At 47.9% G+C, this 20,938-nt stretch overlaps 1 protein-coding gene across 4 annotated transcripts; it reads left to right on the plus strand.

Annotated features, from left to right (window-relative positions):
- The first annotated feature begins 1,310 nt into the window (after positions 1-1,310).
- apba2b (amyloid beta (A4) precursor protein-binding, family A, member 2b) lies at positions 1,311-20,735 on the plus strand. 4 transcript variants are annotated; one of them, XM_007908897.2, is made up of 14 exons: positions 1,311-1,460; positions 8,114-8,185; positions 9,990-11,160; positions 13,290-13,370; positions 13,756-13,801; positions 14,597-14,742; positions 14,908-14,943; positions 16,133-16,219; positions 16,918-17,103; positions 17,468-17,647; positions 18,183-18,395; positions 18,827-18,946; positions 19,437-19,577; positions 19,922-20,735. In XM_007908897.2, the coding sequence occupies exons 3-14, from the start codon at positions 10,051-10,053 to the stop codon at positions 19,991-19,993; spliced, it is 2,418 nt and encodes an 805-aa protein (XP_007907088.2). In that variant the 5' UTR covers positions 1,311-1,460; positions 8,114-8,185; positions 9,990-10,050; the 3' UTR covers positions 19,994-20,735. The 4 variants fall into 4 exon arrangements, with proteins under 4 accessions (XP_007907088.2, XP_007907080.2, XP_007907102.2 ...); XM_007908889.2 differs by lacking the exon at positions 8,114-8,185; XM_007908911.2 differs by lacking the exon at positions 8,114-8,185 and having other exon boundaries at positions 13,756-13,795.
- The last annotated feature ends 203 nt before the right edge of the window (positions 20,736-20,938 follow it).

Here is a 20,938-nt window from a genome sequence, read left to right on the forward strand (position 1 = left end):
TCTGCTGTGATTATTTTTCCGGCTGCTCAGTTTGTGATTTGTTTCTGGTTTTATTATTCTGGCTGCTACTGAGTCATTACTCCCATTGCTGGAATTACAACAATACTTTGCATTTATAGACACTTCACGTAAGGGTAATGTCTCAGAGGATTTTACAGGAACGGGGTTGGAAGCCAAGCAGGGAAGAGGGGCAAGGGGAGGTTGCCATAGGTGCATTCAAAATGGAGGATTTGAAGCAGGATTTGAAGACAGAAAAGGAGGTGATGAGACAGATGATTATTATATCTGCTGCTCAGTGCCTTACAGCCATTGCATCTATAATTCAGAGATCACAGTGACTGCTCTAGTTATCTAGAAAAAGTCAGCACCATCTCTGAGGCTTTAAAGCACTTTTCCCATTCCTCCTCCACCCACTATCAAAACACACAATGACTGTTTGGGAGGTTATTCTCCAAGTGAACTCTGATTGAATTTTATACTCACACACCTGACCTGCCTGATGATTTCTTCATCTCACAATCATATCATCTTCATTTTGTACATCGCATTCTTCAAAGTAATAGTGTGATTCCTCAATTTTCTCTTTTCTAGCGATGGCAAAACTATACCTGATCCGGCAGCTGCCCTCTGCGCCCTCGTTGCCTGCCTTCCAATCCACATTTTGAAAGGTACTATGTGCAGATACCATGGCTTGTAGTAATACAGTGCTAACATGTAGGGTTAATGTCTTGAAGTGCTTCTTCCCAGCTGGACAAGGAGTGGGAAGCTTACCAGAATATTCACAACGGCAAGCTCTGAATTTTTGGCTGGTTAAACTCCCACCACTTTCTGGTTTCCCCCGGTATTGGCTCCGGCCAAACTGTGGCTATTACTTTCTGGAATTAGGTAAGCAGGATTTGCCTTTCCATGGAGAGAGTGTGTAGTCTGTCCGAGACAAAGGGAAATCTCCTTGAAGCGGAGGCATGAGTATATGGAACTCTTGTCTGGTTTGGACTCTGTATGGGTTTCTGTATGTCTCAAACCAGCTTGCTGATCAACAAAGATGATGGGGCGCCTCAGAGAAGTGAAGAAATATTGATCTATGAGTAAATATTGATGAATAGATGAATATGTGTCCAGGTCTCAGGGCTCTGCTGAACAATCTACATTCAGTCTCATGTGAACTGACTTGTCATCACATCGCAGGATGGAGCACCTCGGAGCCCCTAACGGTGAATGATACATACTTGTGTGCATTCAGAGTCTGGGGTTCGGTGGTGGGGTGGGGTGGGGGTAGTGGGGAGAATGGGAAGGGGGTGGGGGGGGGGGGGGGGTGCTCAGTGCACGCAGTATTCAGTGTGCGGGGTGTGGAGATGTTTGGCTATTCAGGTTCAGGGTTCTCTCTCTCTCTCCCTCTCTCTCTCTCTCTCTCTCAGTGTTTGCAGAGACACAAAGGAGCAGCAGCGAGAGGCGAGGAGCAGGTGAGCAGCATCCACAGCCCCACACCTGCACACACACACACACACACACACTGCTCATTGCATCCGTCCCCTGGGTCAGATCTGCAAGTCGCACAGCGTTTAAGCTTTTTTGTTTTATTCCAAAGAAAAACTCCTTTGCAAATCAAACGCTTTTTATTATTGGTTACCTATTCTCACAGCTTTTTTTCTTGGGTGTGTGTGTGTGTGTGTGTGTGTGTGAGTGAGTGTGTGAGTGTGTGTGTGTGTGTGTCAATGGTCCCATTGACTTGACTGCAAAAGCTTGGGTTGAAAATGCATCGATATATGGTATTGCATTTTTTTAAAAAAACACACACACACACACACACACGTTTCAGCCTGTGTTTTTTTTTATATACACACACACACTGCTGTGCTGTGCAGGACTGGCTGCCTTGGTGCATTGCATGGAGCAATGCCGTTTGGTGCATGGGAATGCACCGATGCCCCTGCACATCTGTGGTACTCTATTTTAAAAGGGGTATATTTTTTTTTAAAAAAAGACGCTTCGTTCTGGATGAAGGGCAATCGTTTGCTTTGTGTTTGCCAATAGTGGGGGGAGAAAAAGGGTGAAAGAGCTCAGCATTCCGATCACAGCGTTGCTCCTGAGCTCAGGTGGACAGCAGCAGAACACTGCCCCCCACTCCCCTCCCTCCCTCCCACCCTAAAAAAAAAGTGCATGCAAGTGGCAGAAGGATTGAGAAGGAGGGGGGAGGGGGAGGTGGGGGGAGGCTTCATTTAAAGAGCTTGTCTTGCCTGGTTTGGTGCAGGTCTGCAGGGGAGACGAGATGCGGGAGATGTGATGATCCTGTGGTCCATTTCCTCATCCCCTTCCTTCAGATGACGTCTCCCAAACACACGAAAGAGCAGAAAACGATTGGGGGAATGAATTAAATATATATGCATATACATATATATATATGCATATACATATATATATAGCAAAGACGAGGCATAGAGGTGATTGAGACAAAGGAAGGGGGTGATGGTGATGCAGGCGAGGGGAGAAGGGACACAACGAATGCAAATGAGATAGATGTCAGATGTAAGATAGATGTGAGAAGCAAATGGATCTGGAGCTGAGAAGGTCCATGGAGCTGTCTGGAGGGTGCAGTGGTTGTGAATGGGTGAGGACAGGGTTGAGCTGGATCTCTGGGCTCCACACAGAAAGGATTGGCATCTTTCTGAGCTCTGGATCCATCTGTGCTTCCCTGTGGGAAGTGTGATCCCCCCCCCCCCCCACACACACACACAGTGAGATAGCCTGCATGTCACTTACTCCTGAACATTGCCTCGAAACCATTCAGGATGGCAGGGAATCAGGAAACAAACAAAACAGGGATTTTACCAGCCTCGCGTTTATAAAGAAAGGGCTTCAGTAATTAGGGTTTAGTAACATGACTCCTTCATCAATGGTTCATCAACTCCCAGACCCTGAGCCATACAAAGTGGGAAGCTCCATCTCTGCTCTGTGCTGAGTTTCTGATCTCAGTCAGGGTGACAATTGGCCTCAGCCCTCCTCCCCCACATTCCACCTCCTTAGAGTTCCCTGATCTGTGACCACAGACACCTTCTCTTCAATATCCCCCCACCCCACCTCATCTTGGGATGAGGCAGGACCAGGTCTGTAAGCATCCCGCCTACACGCAGTGGTCAGGTTTGGTGAGGAAGCAGAGAGCAACCTTAGAAACAACACAGCACAAGGCAGAGAGAGAAAATGGGATCAACAACAACAAATTACATGTATACAGTGCCTTCCACATAGGAAGGATGTCCCCCAAGACACTGGATAGTTAAGGGTTCGCAACCGAGCTGGGGGTTGGAATCTAGAGAGGTGGCGGGGAGGTGGGAGGATGGCAGAAGGCAATCATTCATGGCAACTCATCCCCTGAGAGAGAGAGAGTTGGGATGGGGGTTGTGGTGTGTATGTGTGTGTGTTGGGGGTGGGATTGTGGTGGTCTCCTGTGAATGCAGTTGCTGCTCTGGCTGAGACCAGGTAATGTGGCACACAGCAGGGATTAGACCTGGAGAATCCTGCAGGATTTTACTGAATCCTGGGATGGCTGCTGTAGTAGAGCAGCTGGAAGTAATCGGACTTTTCATAAACAGGCAGCGAGATTAATATTTCCTGGAAAACGAGGGGATTAATTTCGAAATATCCTGTGATCTATGATTGACAGGAAGTTTGTTTTCTTTTGGAAGAAAAACCTTGGCGTCTCACAGAATTTTTGAGTAGGAATGCAGTGACTGTATTTCATTAAGAGTGATTCCTCCTACAATGCAGCACTCTAGTTCTGCCCTGGAGTTTCCCGTTTATGAATCAAGTGCATGGTGATGTTATTTCTCACAGAACAAATTAGTTTGTATCAGCAAATGGCATTCTGTTTGTATGTCCCTAACCTTTATTTATTCCCCTCAATGCTCTTTTTCTGACAAGGCATACATACATTTTCTGATCTGCTCATACATACATACACACGTTCCTTTACTGCATTGTCACTGTCAGGAGGTGCATAGCATAAAAACTCCCTTCGAACAAGCTATAATTATACTCTTAGTGTATTCTGCTGATCACTGTGGGACCTTGAGCTCGTACAGTCCAGACTGACACTCCAGTGGAGTGCTGGGGGAGCCCTGAATCGCCAGATGAAATGTTACACGAGGTCCAGTCATTTTGTTCAGGTGGATGTAAAGATCCCATAGCATTAATCGAAAAGAGAAGGGAGTTTCTCCGGGTGTCCTCGCCAACAATTTTCCAGATAAAGTTGGTCATTCACTTCATGGTTGTTTGTAGGACGTTGCCTTGTGCTAATTAATGACCGCATTCACCTACAACATTTTAAGATGTTTCAACATTATAGATATCAAATGCAAGAATTTTTATTCAGTTTTATCCCTCCTTTCGACTGCTATAAATGCAAGAATTATTATAATTGTTGTCTTATACCTTGTTAATAAGGCCTCTTCTCCTCCTTCGCTGATTCCCTGGTCCTTCACAAAAATCTCAATTCTAGGCATATTTCCCATCTGCTAGAAAGAGCTTTCCAATTTTATTTATTAAATTAATTTTTAGGCCAGTATTTGGCAAAGAAGCATGAAATCTGTGCATTCCACAATGCGATTAAAAGATTTCCCAATTCGCATATGGAAATCCCAGAGATAGATTGTTGGAATGGAATGCGCACTCTCTCCCTGGAGGGACTGATCCTGTTTACCTAATTCTGGGAAGTATTAGACGCAGGTTGGTAAAAGCCGAGGCTTGAGGACCCTAGAGTGCGATTTGTGGTACTGCTGGAGTCTAACCAGCTAAAACCACATAGCTTGCCATTGATATTGCTGTCCAGCAAGCTTACCCTCTGCTTGTCCAGCTAGGACCACCCTACCTGTTAGGGCTTTGGCTTGTAGGATTAATAGGAGCTGAGTGGAATGACTCCTTGCCCTATTTCACGTTTTCAGAATGAATTCCCTGCACCTTCCTCTCTAGTTATGGCACAGGTCGGAGGACAGAACACAATGTGCAGTGGTACCCAGAGCTATTGCAGCCTTTACACAGAAACAGATGGTGTGAAAGTGATGGGTTGGATGAAGGGCATTCAAGCAGGTGCCTTATGTGCTGGATGAGGTCCAGAATGTAATGCCTTTTGCAATGGATACTGAGTTGTCAGCTCCTGAAATGGCAGTGAAATGAAGAGGCAGCTCCCGGCAGTGGAAAGCTCCTGGAGTGGGATCGCGAGTGTAAGATGTAATCAAACCTGTCCCAGATCTTGAAAAACACCCTTTGCTGGACACGAGGCCCATTCACATGAATTGCTGCATGTGGGATGACAGGCATAACAATGTGCAGATATGCAAACCCTCTGTGTGCACACACACACACCGTCTGTATGTGCACACACAAGCTGTGAGATGTTAAGACCTCCAAACTGTGTGTCGTTTTCAAATCCCTTCACTCCCTGCACCTGCCTACCTCTCCAACCTCCTCACTCTCCAACCCACCATTCCCTTTTTCAAGTCCTGCCTTGAAAACCTTCCTTTTCGACCGTGCTTAGGGTCACCTCGCAACCCCCCACCCTGACTCGAAGTCAGGCTCTGCCACTGTTAAGCGCTCTGAGACGCTACCCTGCACGGAAGGCGCTTTATAAGTGCAAGTTATGCAGACACACAAACCCTTTGCACGCATACACACACTCACACACACACACAAACAAACACACATCCTGCAGGGTACTGATCTACAAACGCTCCACATGCACGCACACAAATCCTCTGCCTGCACACAATTCACCGTGCACACAAGCAGATGTTTTACACTCATGGAACCACACACACACACACACACACCGCATTGTAAGCGCACACGTAAACACATCTGCATAAATCACAGCTACGCGCGGGAGGCAGGCGAGCTTCGGAATCTGCTGTCTTTTACAGTGAATAATTCACAAGATCTTACGAGGTGCCACCAAAGTCAAACCAGAAATAAACCCGTCTCAGCATCGCTGAAATCCCGCGGAGAGTGTCACATGCAGCACTGTCTGGCCTCTTGTAGTTACTGCGCCGGGATAGCAAACAGCAGCTGCGTGAGATCTGCAGGTTTCTTCACTGTAGCTGATCACAACTACAAGGCTGCCGGAATGACTTGTATCTCTGCCTGCCATGCACCGTGCAGGGGCGCTATCCAGCGTGAAGGGCGCTATATAAATGCTTTGTTGTTGTTGTTGTTGAGTCAGTGCTCTGGGATTCCAAGTCAGAAAGGCTGCAATCCTGTTCAATCCTGGTCTGTGCTGAGCCTGTGGATCTCAGTGATGGCAAGGAATCGAGGTCACAAATTCACCTCAGTGTTCCTGTGCTAGGGATGGGGAAAGATGAGCCCTGTTTCCCCTTTCAGATCCGTGACACCAAAAGCGTACAGAGAGGGAAAGTAACTGCATTTAAGTCACAGCCCATGGATGTTGGATCCAATTCAGACGTGAAATTCCTCAGGTCCCTCGCGTTCCAAGGTGGTGATGGAGTATGTTTAGCCTCAGGACGCCTTTGTGGCAAGTAAATAATATTATGGCAGGGTGAAACCTTGGGCAAGTTTCCTTACTCCACACGCCTAATAATAATCCCTCCAAAACCAAAAACAATAATAAATTGGTCATTTTCAATCTACGACTGTTTGTGGGACATTGCTGTGCGCAATTGGCTGCCGCGTTCGCCCACAAATATACAGTCAATTGACTTTACAGTGTGTTCTGTGAAGCGCTTTGGGACGTCCTCTCGACGTGAAAAGCGCTATATCAAATGCAAGGATTATTATTCTATTATTATTATTAATAACCTTGCGTTTGACATAGCGCCTTATCATGTCTTCGAGACTTCTCAAAGTGCTTCACAGAATATACTGCAAAGTGAATTGACTGTGCATTTTGTGGGTGAAATGCGGCAGTCATTTGCGCACAGCAGTGTCCCGCAAACAATCGTGGATTGAAACGAGTGATACGTCAGTCGGGTATGTCAGTCAGGCTCAGTCTGTAGTGCCCCCACCTCAAGGGTCAGTGTAAGGGACTGGGAAAGGGGGATATAGGAGATCGGGAGAGAGGAAAGTACATGTAGAACGATATTGCTGATCTGGTCCCAAAACAAACGAAAATCATATTAATTACATTTTATCTGTTTACTATGAACAGAATGTTGCCAGCGAGAAGCTGCCTTTGTCACAGTCACTACACCTCAGAGATACTGAGTGTTTGTGAGGTGCTTTGAAAAGCTGTTGTATTTTTTATAATTTGTCCCCCTTTACGCCTTCCCGTGTGGAGATTATTGAGGGGAATCACAGGCTGGCTGGTGACTGCTTAAAATTTATTGTCAGTGATTCATAAGAGTGCGTAAAGGTGAGGATTTGCACTCAGTGCTTGGAGGGTTGTTTGTAAGGAGGAAGCGATTTGTTATTTGGCAGGACGGAGGGCCTTGCACTTCTCCCCCCCAAAAAAAACAAAACAGACACATAGATTGAGAGGGGGAAGACTGACCGCGATGGGGGAGGTGGGGGAGACACAGAGACTGACACAGACTGACATTCAGAGAGAGATAGAGACAGACAGACATCCCTGTGTGGATGTGGGACGCTGATATCCCACTGGTGATCGCCAGCCATTGGCACCATCACTTGTCTATACTGTATCGCTGCTCCGTGTGTCTAACACACAAACGCAGTCTGTAAATGTCTTCATGTATCGGGCAGCGACTGAACGAATTCCGGTTAGCGAGTTAGTCAGTTGGCCCAGTGGTTTCCATGACCGCTCTCCGACGCGATGCAATCTCTGCAGTCTCCAATTGTTCAAAACCTCCATTCAGTGGCTCCCACAGTAAATAGCTGCAGCTGCCTGTGTGTGTGTGTGTGTGTGTGAGAGAGCGAGAGAGAGATAAAGCATGAATTATTAATCAGGGCTGCTGTTGGGCCGAGCAGTGGTGTCTGCCTGCGTTGGTTGTCAGTAAGCATGTCTGCTCCACCGCTCCTGCAGCAGCTAGAGAGAGAGAGAGAGAGAAAGAGAGCAAACACGCCATTTCATCTCGCGAGTGGCAGGGCTGTGGTACCAGCGCGGAGGATGCTCTTGAATTTATAATAATAATAATCCTTGCATTTGATATAGTGCCTCAGCACGTCGTTGGCACCTGGTTGCTGTGGAGGCAGACGGGAGGGTTGACCGGACCCTGAACACACGGTAATTGTGTGGACCGCTCATCCTTTTTAGCGTTGAAATAGGTTCCCCCTCGTCGCAAATCTCAGAAAAGCGCATCGCATTGCTCCCAGACACTGTGGCATTGTGTTCAGGTGCCGAGAGCGGAGACACACACCGCTCACCCCATTGTACTGATAATTGGAGAGGTTAAACCGGGAATTGAAATGAGGGCTGGCTGATAGGCACAGCTCTGGATTGCTCACACAGTAATGCAGATCTGTGCAAAGGTTCCCTTAGTAACTGATGCACCGCCAGCTAAAAAAAAATCTTTATTCTTTGCCCGTTTTCTTGGCACAAAAGAAAGCTCCCTGTAAGAGAGAGTGAGCTGGTGCACCAGGGGCTGGCAGGGACACGGAGGGAGAAGGGAAGATGGAGACAGATTCCAGTGTGTGAAGTGAGGGGTGAGGTGTGTCATTGGTAAATGCCTGGGACGTCCTCCCAGCGTGAAAGGCGCTTTACAAATATAATTTGTTGTTGTTGTTGTTAATGCATCGCCAATTGTTGAGATTGAGACTGAAATGTTGACGTTGGGGGAAACAATTGCGATATACCTTAACCTATGTTCCTTTGTTAATTAAAACAAGAAATGTGTTAAGGAAAAGCCCTGATTTTGCCCGGTTGTGCGGTTGGTGGTGAAGTGAATGGACACACATTGTAGCATGAGAGTGATCAGGTTCAGGTTACTTTGCCTTTGGACTCCTCAAGCCTGAAATTCCCTTGAAGACCTTTCTGTCTGTAAGGTGGACGTTAAAGATCCCACTATTTGAAAAGAGAAGGGAGTTTCTCCTAGTTTTCTAGCATCCAGATAAAGTCAGGCATTTACTTCATGGCTGTCACTGCACAGCTCTAAATAATAATAATCCTTGCATTTGATATAGTGCTTTATCATTGCTGTTGAGACATCTCAAAGCACTTCACAGAATATACTGTGAAGTGAATTGTATATTCTGTGGGTGAAATGCAGCAGTCAATTGCCCACAGCAGTGTTCCACAAACAGTCGTGGATTGAGTGACCGAATTATTATTTATTTTTTATTTAAAAAAATGTACTTCACAGTAAATCCTGCGAAGCACTTTGCAACATCCTCCCAACGCCATATCAAATGCAAGTATTACTATTATCATTGTGAGTAACTGCCCTTCATTGTGAGCAATTGCCCTGCATTGTGAGTAACTGCCCTTCACTTGTCAATGTGTTTGGTTGTTTGACCCTTCACTGTGGTCAAACACTCTTCCTTGTGAGTAAATACCTTTTGCTGTGGGTAGTTTCCCTTTGTTTTTTAAGGGTTTAGTCAGTCACTAGGAATATCGGTTATAATGATAATCCTTAATGTAGAGCCTTATTGCGTCGTTAAGACTTCTCAAAGCGCTTCACAGAATATATTGTACAGTGGATTGACTGTGTATTTTGTGAGCAGAATGCCAATTGTGTGCAGTAATCATGGATTGAGTGACCAAATTTTTTTTGAGGGATTATTACCCCGGAAAGTAATCTGCCAATTAACTAAGAACCGAGTTCCTACTTACTGCTAAGTAAACAGAGGCGTGTGGAGTAAGGAAACTTGCCAGAAGTTTTGCCCCACCCAGGAATCGAACCCAGGTCCTCTCACTTGCAAGACGAGCGCTTTAACCACTAGACTTCAGGTTCAGTCAGTCACTGTAGGTGTGGGCACAGGTGAAGGGGAGTGGGATTAATATGCGGCTTTGCAACGACCTAGCTTTGGGCTCGGCTATGATCTTGCATTGAGCTTGTTTAAACCCTGCTTCGAATTGTGTACTGTTACAGAGAGGTGCCTGGAATGTGAGCACGGAGTGAGTGCTGGCGAGTGAGCAGGAAGGTGCAGACTATGGCGAGCTCGGCACTGGGGCATGAGGCCTCGCTACCTCCCTCCGACAGACAGGAACCAGAACAGGAGGATCCCCGGGCGTCAGCGCAGGGACAGCAGAAAGAAGTTCCACTCCTCAGCAGGGAGGCAAATCCAGTTGCCCTGGAACAGGACAGACCTGACCTTCCCGGGGACGGAGACTCCAGCTCTGACTATGTGAACAGCACGTCTGAGGAGGAAGACTACGACGAAGGTCTGCCCGAGGAAGAGGAAGGTGTGACCTATTACATAAGGTACTGTCCAGAAGAGGACAGTTATTTAGAAGACATCGAGTGTGCAGGAGGGGGCTATGGACATGGGGCGCTCCACTCAATGCAGACTGATCATTGTCAGGAGGCCACGGAAGAGTCCTGGGATGAATCTAACAGACTCGGTGCTGTGACTGGTGGAGGGAGCACACAGTGTCTCTGTGATGAGGATCAGACGGATCTTGAGCTCAGTAACTCGAGCACTGAGCCAACGCAAAGCGGCGATAACGAGACATGCAGCACCGAACGGAATTGTCAGGTCAGTCGCACAGCAGGGCTCGCTGAGTGCCCAGTGTCCACAGCCCAGGAGGCGGAGGTGGAACCAGATGTGGAGGAAGAACCGGATTTGGAGGCGGAACCTGATGCAGAGATGGAACCAGATGTAAAGGTGGAACCCAATAGGGAGGCAGAACCAGATGCAGAGGTGGGACCAGATGTTAAGGTGGAACTGGATGTGGAGGTGGGACCACATGTGGAGGTGGAACCGGATGCAGAGATGGAACCCAATGTGAAGGTGGAGCCTGAAGTAGAGCTGGAGGTGGAGGATCAGGAAGAGGACATTGATCAGATAGTGAGTGAGATACAGATGAGTATGAGTATCAGCAGCCTGACCAGTCTGAGCCAGCAGAGTCCCGAGGAGGCTGGTGGCAGGAGCCTGCCCTCGGACTGCACCCAGCGCGTTCCCAATGGAGATTCCGGCACACATCACATCTCAGGAGAAGCCGGGCACATGGCACTGGGAAACGGGAAAAGCGGAGAGGCCACATGGAGTGAGAGCACAGGTGTGAGGGCTGACGTCAGGAGGCAGTGGAACCACGGCAAGGTAAACAACCCAATCTGCCTCAATCTGCCTCTGTTTATGCGTGAACTCGGACAGTGAGTGTTGATGGGATAGGGGCCTAGAAATTTGTGAAGACGGCCTTTCAACCCACTATATTGCTGTCGTTGTTTGCTCTTCCAACAAAGCCATGTATCCTAATTCCCTGCTTTTTCTCCATAAGATCTAATATCCTTCATTTTATGTCAGGTGTGGATGGGACCAAAAGCAGGAATTGTGGTTGAGTCTAAGCTGGCACTCCAATGCAGCACTGGGGTTGTGTTGCATTGTCAGAGAAATCGTCCTTCAGATGAGACGTTAAACCGAGGTCCTGTCTGCTTGTTCAGATGGTTAACGATCCCGTGGCGCTATCCGAAAAGAGAAGGTAGTTAGTTTCTCTCTCCCAGTGTCCTGGTCGACACTCCATGACTGTTTGTGGGACACTTATGTCAATTCACTTTACAGTATATCCTGTGAAACGCTTTAAGATGTCTCAACGACATAATAAGGCACTATATGAAAATGCAAGGATTATTTATATTTATTCTTCCCCCCCACCCCGACTCAGGCACTGAGACCAGTTATGGCACTGACTGCTGTCCTGGCTCACATTAGTCAATTCCCTTCATTATATTACACTCCTCAATATGATCGGCCATCAGTCTCCTTAGCTGGAAGGAGAGTGCTGGGACCAGTAATAGCTTTGTATATTCAGCAAGTAAACAGATCAGCCAAGAGTCAAATGTTTGTCTTACTGAGCAATGATTCATTAACGTTATATTGATTTTAATATCTTTAATATATTTACTCAAAATTAAAGTTCCACAGAGACCAGGGCGGTCTGTGGATCTCTGAGTAATTAAACATTTAGTGTATAAGCTTTAGTAACACACTTAAGAAAGTGTGAGAGTCACAAAGAATGCTGGGATTAATAATTATACTATTAATCCTTACATTTGATTTATCGCACATTTCATGTCAGGAGGACATCTCAAAGCACTTCAATAGCATTTAATGTGGGTCTATTTGTAGGCGAATGTGGCAGCAATTTTTCACAGCAGTGTCCGACAAACAGCTATGAAGTGAACGATCAATCTAATCTGGAGTTGTTGGCCCGGGGCACCCGGATAAAACTCCCTTCTCTATGGGGTTGAAGATAAAGGTGGCAGAAATTTACGGACTTGTAATAATAATTCTTTCATTTGATGCAGTACCTTTTTCACATTGCAATGTCTCATTGCAAATCCACAGAGATTTCTGTAAAATGTAGTGACTGAATTTGTAGAAAAATGAGGCAGCCGGTTTGCACACAGTAAATTCCCACAAATATGCCCATAAAAATTAGGTCACTCAATCCATGACTGTTTGTGGGACACTGCTGTGCGCAATTGGCTGCTAAGCTTCGTCCGCAAAATACAGTAATTTCACTTTGCAGTATATTCTGTGAAGAGCTTTAAGACGTCTCGATGACATGATAAGGCTCTATATAAATGCAAAGGTTATTATTATTATTCCAGGAGCTGCATTTTAAGCTTCAGTTGCTGGAATTTTCCAATAGTCTTGGCTTGCAATTTTTTGCAGTCTAAAAATTTATGAATTTACAGACTCCCGTCTGCTCCGCCGCTGAACTCTCCTGATGCACTCTGTGTAATTACTCTGTTCGACACATGATTTCCGTGTCTCGTAATTTTATGCCACTTTGCAAATCGAATCTTCATTAAATGGAACATCTTTGAAGTGGATGGAACGAGAAAGATGTGTTGCCGTGGTGACAAGCTTCAACCCGTGGCAACCAGGAGAGAGTCACAGGCTCAAGAGGGTGATCGAGCGGATGGGGATGAATGAGCATCAGTATCACACCACAGGGTGTTGGTGCGGTTTACGGTGGGGCGGGGGGAGGGCGGGGGGTGGTCACAGAGTGGCGTACGCATAGGCTCTGGCTGGCTCACCCCCTCCAAGCCAATGTTCCCCTGTTTTATAGGGGATGACTCTTTAAGTGAGTTTTACTGATTTCCCCCCCCCCAAAGGATATTCACCCACCGCCATGGAGGTACAGGCTGCTCAGGGGCAGGGATTTACACAGATGCGATTGCAAAGCCAAAATTCCTGTTGACCCCCTTTTGGTCTTGTGACAGGTGCCGTATAACACGGAGCAGCCGAGGAAACAGCAGCGATCAGACCTGAATGCACCCGTGGAGAATAATAACGTGCTGGAGGTAAACCTCACTGTGATTTTAGATCGTGCGGCAATAGTGCATTACCACAGAATATTGGTCTATTAGTGTTTCACCACAGAATATTGGTGTACTGTAGACAATGCATTGGGATGGGATGGTACCACGATGCCTTGATCCTGCCCACTTACAGTTGCTATTCTGGAAATACTGTACCAAAGGAGGAGAAACATGAAAGGTTTACCTGAATATTCCTCTGTAAGGGCTGAAGGTTTAGTCGAGGAGAGTGAGCTTCCGAGGCCGACCTGCCCTCAGCTCATGACCTCAGCCATTCTCTGCTGACATTGTGCTAGAGGCAGAACAGTGCTGCGTGGCCACACCAGATGATTGTGAATGTGAGAAGACTGATGATTTGTCTTTTTTCTAGCAAACAAAGAAACCAGCCTCTTTCCCCAACTTTGTGGATGGTAAGTGTAAGTTCATTTCTATATCCCATCTAGAGCTGTTATAAACACTGTGTAGCAAGCAGCCTGTGTTAGTGCTGTGTTATATACACTGTACAGCCTGTGTTAGTGCTGTGTTATATACACTGTACAGCCTGTGTTAGTGCTGTGTTATATACACTGCACAGCCTGTGTTAGTGCTGTGTTATATACACTGTACAGCCTGTGTTAGTGCTGTGTTATATACGCTGTACAGCAAGCAGCCTGTGTTAGTGCTGTGTTATATACGCTGTACACCAAGCAGCCTGTGTTAGTGCTGTGTTATATACACTGTACAGCCTGTTAGTGCTGAGTGATATACACTGCACAGCAAGCAGCCTGTGTTAGTGCTGTATTATATACACTGGACAGCCTGTGTTAGTACTGTGTTATATACATTTTATCATAGCCTGTGTTAGTGTGTTATATAACAACAAATTACATGTGTAACAGCGCCTTTCATGTCGGCTGGAAATAATGTGTGGTATTGTAATGTACACACTGTATAGTCTGTGTTATTATAGAATGTTACAACACAGAAATATGATGTCTGCACTGGTCTTTTTCTCTATGTGAACCACCTGATCTAATTCCACTCTCTTGCACACTTCCAATATCCTTTATTCTTCTCATTTTTCAAACGCTGCTCTAAGGGAGGAGCACTGGGAGGGGGGATGGGTGCCGGGGAACGGTTGGGGGAATAGGTGCTGGAGTGCTGGGGGGATGGGTGCTGGAGTGCTGGGGGGGATGGGTGCTGGGGGCAGGTAGTGATGATGTTGGGTTCAGTTCCAGGGCCTTGTGAACCAGAGGATCTGATTGACGGTATCATCTTTGCTGCCAACTATCTGGGCTCCACCCAGCTGCTGTCTGAACGTAACCCATCCAAAAATATCCGCATGGTGCAGGCACAGGAGGCAGTGAGTCGCATCAAGGTAAGAGAGGTTGGGGCGAGGGACAAGGGTGTGCGGGGCTGGGATAGGGCTGACACTCTGGTTGCTATTGGCGGTGGGGTTGAGGTTGATGCTACTTTCACGGATTGTGAGTTCTGATATTTCAGTCCTTCACTGACCAAAGTCTACTCTCTGCTTTGTTCTCAGCGGCTGCAAAAGGCAGCGAAAACCAAGAAGAAAGCGGTTGGTACTTGAGACCTGCTTTTGTCTGTGCACTGCCGTCCCTTTGCTGTGTGTGTGTGTGTATGTGTGTGTGTGTGTGGTGACTCCCCCCCCCCCCATTGGTGTGTGTGTGTGTGTGCGCGTGTCTTGTCTCTGTGTTGTGTCTATTTCTATCCATTCTGTGCACTGTTCCCCAGTGATTTGCTTATGGTGTTTTTCTACAGTGTTCTGTCCAAACAGTCTGTGTGCTGCTCCCCAGTGGATGTCGGTTTCTTGGTGCCATGCCTTGACCGCATGAGTGCTGCCACCTCGTGCTGACTGTAGTGTGTGCTGCTGTGATTGTAAACTGATTGCTGCTGCGGACGGTTGTTTCATTAACAAGCAGCGCCGCCTAGCGTTCCTTATGAGCCTCAGCAGCCGAGTCAGAGACGAGCTGCACGAGCATTCAGAACCATTTGATCATCATGTAAATGAAGCAAAGGCTCACTCACAATTGGATACTGATTGTAGAGCAGCCGGTACCTCCCCAATGAGGAGTGATCGTGAGGGCGTTGGGATCAGAACAGAGTTGCTGGGGCTTTTACCTGCCTGTTATTACAACCGGGAGTTTGTCACTAGGCTCTTTGGTGTGATTAGTGATTGAGAGAGGAACCAGTGAGGATGTGTCACAGACGGGATTGAATCTGCCTCACTTTCCAGTGTAATGTAATGTAATTCCAGGTTGTTGTGTGGTTGGCGTACAGCAGCTTCCTCACTGCCTCCCTGGCGATACACTAACCGAAAGAAAGCAGCACTGAACCTGGCTTTTTTTTTGTCAGCTTTGACACACGTGGAAACCCATCACCGTGCTTAAGATTATCCCAAACGGAACTGAGAGTTCCATGCATCCCATCTACGCATCTCTGGAAAGCCCATGAGATAGATTGTTTTTACCTGGAATGGAATGCGCACCCTCTCCCTGGAGGGTTGCATCCTGCTATTAGGCACAGCTTGGCCGAAGCCGAGGCTTGTGGACCCCAGAGTGTGGGGTCTGCCTCAGCTCCGAGCTCTCTCCTGCTCTGGCACTATGATGAAGCAATGTACTCCCATGGCTGGGAATGAGTTCACCTCTTGACCAGTGCCAGGGGAAGCCCACTGCTGAGAGACTTTATTTCCACATGGTTCAGGGACTGTGTGTGTCTGTTAGTTCAATGTGATGTCCTATGTTTAGGCCTCCGAAGGAGCCTTGCAGCCGATGACTGAGGTGGATCTCTTCATTTCCACACAGAGGATTAAAATGCTGAACGCTGACTCCCAGGTAACACAGTGTAACCGCAGAAGCTGGTACCACCTTGTTTTAAGAGAAACATAAAGGAGTGAGGGGGAACGCAGGAGGTTGAGACTGAATGGTCAGCTCTTTCAGAACATGAGCAGTGGCATGAAAGGCCTATTTCTGTTCTGTCAATCTCTTATCATTCTAAGAATGAACGTCTTAGCTATACTGACCAGGCACCGTCACACTCAACTCCGCCCTCCCCAATGTCCCACACTCTGAACTTTCTCAGTCACTCCTCGGATAAGAGGGTTTGCATTCTTGGGTAACAAGACACATTCCGGTTGAAGTGTTATCATGGGTTTATGTTCGTCCTTCGGCTGAGACGTTAAACCAGGATCCTGTCTGCCTGATCAGGTGGGCGCTAAAGATCCCGTGACGCTATTCGAAAAGAGAAGGAAGTTTCTCCTGGTGTCCTGGCCAACAATCCCCCAGTTAAAATTGGTCACTTTACTCCACGGCTGTTTGTGGAACATTGCTGTGCGCAACTGGCTGCTGCTTTTCTCCCACAAAACATACAGTCACTCCACTTTACACTCTCACCTGTGAAGCGCTTTGAGACGTTTCAACAACGCGATAAGACGCTATGGATTGCAAGGATTATTATTATTGTTGTGTTGAACCGGTCTTGTGTCCCGGGAGCCGCTGACCCCGATTCTCACCGTTCCTCACGTGTGTTACAGGAGCCGATGATGGACCACGCACTTCGCACCATCTCCTACATCGCCGACATCGGTAACATTGTGGTGCTGATGGCACGTCGGCGCATGCCTCGCTCAGCCTCTCAGGACTGCATTGAGACCACGCCAGGCGCGACGGAGGGCAAGAAGCAATACAAGATGATATGTCATGTCTTCGAGTCAGAAGATGTGAGTGGAGGATATCTCACCGTAAACCCATTCCACATGTCAGCACAAAGGCCAAAAGCAGAGAATCTCTACACTGTGGATTGACTATGTATTTCACCCACAAAATGTACAATCACTCCACTTTACAATATATTCTGTGAAGTGCTTTGAGACCTGTCAATGACGTGATAAGGCGCTATATGAAATGCAAGGATTATCGTTGTTAAAACTGTGCAGTTCGCTGCTTTTTTTTCTGTTATTACTACATTGCCCTATCCAGAACTCCCAGGTCAGATGCAGTGTATGTTAGATACAAAGTAAAACTCCTTCTACACAGTCCCACACAACCCTCCCCATTGACCCCAGTTCTCTTTTGACCTGACAGGCTCAGTTGATTGCTCAATCCATCGGGCAGGCGTTCAGCGTTGCGTATCAAGAGTTCCTGAGAGCGAACGGGATCAATCCCGAGGATCTGAGTCAGAAGGAATACAGCGACATCATCAACACCCAGGAGATGTATAACGATGACCTCGTTCATTTCTCCAACTCCGAGAACTGCAAAGAGGTGGGGCTGGCTAGTGCTAGTGCTATTATGCTAGCGCTGGCTACACAGGTTACTTACACACACAGCGTAAAGCTCCCTCCACACCCCCAGGTCAGGGGCAGCACTGGTTAGGTACAGAGGTTCATTCACTTGTGTCTAGATGTTACAGAGAACTGGATTCCCATGTTGGTGCAGCCCATTCTCTTCCCCCACCCCCCCCACCCCCCACTGCCCCCCACCAGCAATGTGTGGGTGAGATTTTCTTACCCAGGTCACAGTGCACTGAGAGAATCTTTCCTTGGATTCCGATCAGCCCCAATAAAACAGCAAAGTCACAGCGAGAGGTGAGTGTGAGGTGCTGTCCTCCTGCCCTCTCCTCAGCTAAGTGGTACAGTGCAGCTCTGTACTGCAGCATCGCAGTCCTCCGCCCACGCAGTAATGCATCTGCCTTCTCCTGCAGCCTCCACATCCCCTAGTGTCAGAGATGGGCTGTGAAGGATGTGCATGTACTGACAGCTGCTACTCTCTCTCTCTCTCTGTTCCGTACCTGCTGCAGCTACAAATAGAGAAGCAGAAGGGGGAGATGCTGGGGGTGGTGATTGTGGAGTCAGGGTGGGGCTCCATCCTCCCCACCGTCATCCTCGCTAACATGATGAACGTTGGGCCGGCCGCTCGCTCCGGCAAACTCAGCATCGGTGACCAGATCATGTCCATCAATGGTACCAGCCTGGTTGGCCTGCCCCTTGCCACCTGCCAAGGAATAATCAAGGTACCGTCCCTGGTACAATCGGCTGCCACGCAGACACACGGATACAGAACACGACACCCGGGCATCACAGGGCCAGGGATTTATTGTACCTACAATGGCCAACAATTCTCCACATGAATTGTTCATCCACTTCATAGCTGTTATGAGATTCTCGCTGTGCAGAAACTGGTTGACATGCTTGCCTGCAAATCCAGTCGCTACACGCTGTACATACAACAGACACACAATCACTAGACCAATAGCTGTGAAACAATTTGACGTTGTAAACTAAAGATTATCATTACGATGGCACATGTGTAGCTCCGATGACTGAACCCAGGATGGCGCACACACACACACAGACATTACACAGGCACAGGAACATGGCACACAGGTATAGCGTCACACAAACACAGGATAACAGGCTTTTGTGCTGTGTTGCGCCTGCACAGGGTGTGAGGAACCAGACACAACTGAAGCTGAATATCGTCAGCTGTCCGCCCGTCACCACGGTGCTGATCAAGCGGCCAGATCTCAAATACCAGTTGGGCTTCAGCGTTCAGAATGGCATTGTAAGTAACGGCTGTACTCACTGCCCGTCTGCATTGTTGGGGGTTTACAGCTGAGCTTAACAACAACTTGCATTTATATACCGGCCCTCATGCATGGCACTTGATGCCGAGCCGGGGCTGGGGTAATCAGGAAGGGTGGAGGGCAGGGAGAGTGGGGGTAGAAGGGTGGTGAAAGGGGCGGTCGGAGAAGAGGGTCTCGGTGGGCCTTGAAGGAGGCAATGGAGTGAGGGAGGCAAAGTGACTGTGGGATGGAATTTCAAAGGGACACCTCCTCTTAGATTATATTATATTGGGGAGTGGATTCTTTCAGAGGAGCTTTGCAATGTGACTGAATGTGCCAGATTTGCTCTTTTCCCCATTAGATGCCCTTAACCGGGTAAGGGGAGGTTCTGTGCCCTTTTGAGATCGAATGGACTGTTGTTCAGCGAAGGTGTGTCTGAGTGTAAGAATGTGTGAGTGAGGGTAGAGTGATACCTGGTTCCTCTCACAGATCTGCAGCCTGATGAGAGGCGGAATAGCCGAGCGCGGAGGGGTGAGGGTTGGACACCGAATCATTGAGATCAACGGCCAGAGTGTGGTGGCTACAGCCCACGAAAAGATTGTCCAGGCCTTGTCTAACTCTGTGGGTGAGGTGAGCATTCAGTAAACCAGGGCTTCCTCTCAACCCTCACATTGCAGACCTTATGTGCAATACATTAGAGTATAGTGGCAATTATGTACCCACCTACACACCCACAACCAGAAGCACCCCACACACACACACAAAACAGCCCCCCCACACACAGACAAAACAACCCCACCCCTTACACACACACACACACACATGGACATGAACAACCACATACATACACCAGTTGCTCTGGGTCATACCCTTTATAATACCAACAATGAAAGAATCAAGCTTTAGATGACTGCTGACACTCAAGCGGCTCATGTGTAACAAACAGTAACTTGACTCTGATCTGAAACACTTAGATCCACATGCGGACGATGCCAGCGGCCATGTTCAGGCTGCTGACTGGCCAGGACACCCCTCTGTACATCTAACAGCCCGAGGGGAAGATCTGAGCAACGGGAGGGAGTGGCCGGCAAGTGAATGGTGGATTCCGGTCAGTGGACCAGGTGCAATAAAGAGGAGCGAGAGACTCCAGAATTGGGAACGGCCGTCACACCAGGCACACACACCGATGTACTGCAAGGGAACACAGAACACGCAGACATCGCCTTCAAAAATATTTAAGACTTGACGTATTTGAGCTGAATCCTTGCCACAGCCAACAAGAGTGTCACAAACGAGGGTGTGTGCAGCTCCTGGAGTTTCCAGTGACTGATGTGATCAATGTCCGTCCGGCATTTAATCATGTGAACGTTTCTCTCGCAGTCAATCACCGTCAGTAACTCTTGGTCTAGCGCTGAGACCATCGCCAACACTGGGATCACGGAGACATTCCTATGTTTTTTTTGTGTGTATTTATAGAATTGACAAATTGGCAACTAATCCCAACGCTTCGTGTAACGGTTGGTTTTACGGAAATAAGGCAGTGAATTTCTGGCGTTTCTGATGATGGTGTTTCTGTGCTGAATGTGCGTGTTGCCGGTGGTGAGTGAGTTGTGACTAGTTGTCAGTGTGTGTCACAGCCCAGTAGGGGTAAAGGCTAGTTTAATGTTAGCCGGGGTGGGGGGTGGGGGGGGGCTCCAGGGCCTGCTGCGGTCTGGCTGCCTTGGGACGCTGTAACTCGCTTTTACTATTGCATGCAGCTACAGGTGCCAATAAACTCTCTGAACACAAGACTCACAGAACGATCCTCAACCGTCAATGTGACTCTGCAGGTCAACATCACAGCACAGCTTCCATCCCGAGTACTCGCTATCTCAATCCCCGATCCCCCCATCCTCCCTGAACGGTGATGGGTTTCTACATGTGTCAGGACACCCGGCTGACCAACCTCCCCCCCCACCCACCCACCCCTTAGGGTCACTGTCCTTGAAACG

This window comes from Callorhinchus milii, unplaced genomic scaffold (genome assembly GCF_018977255.1).
Source record: "Callorhinchus milii isolate IMCB2004 unplaced genomic scaffold, IMCB_Cmil_1.0 Scaffold22, whole genome shotgun sequence".
NCBI classification, from domain to species: Eukaryota; Metazoa; Chordata; class Chondrichthyes; order Chimaeriformes; family Callorhinchidae; genus Callorhinchus; species Callorhinchus milii.

Excerpts from the sequence above, each read along its gene's own strand:
- apba2b (XM_007908897.2), top strand. The coding sequence starts at position 10,051 with ATGGCGAGCTCGGCACTGGGGCATGAGGCCTCGCTACCTCCCTCCGAC. Across the intron at positions 13,802-14,596 it reads CAACTTTGTGGATGGTAAGT|TTCCAGGGCCTTGTGAACCA; the intron begins GTAAGTTCATTT and ends TGTTGGGTTCAG. Across the intron at positions 19,578-19,921 it reads TGTCTAACTCTGTGGGTGAG|ATCCACATGCGGACGATGCC; the intron begins GTGAGCATTCAG and ends TGAAACACTTAG.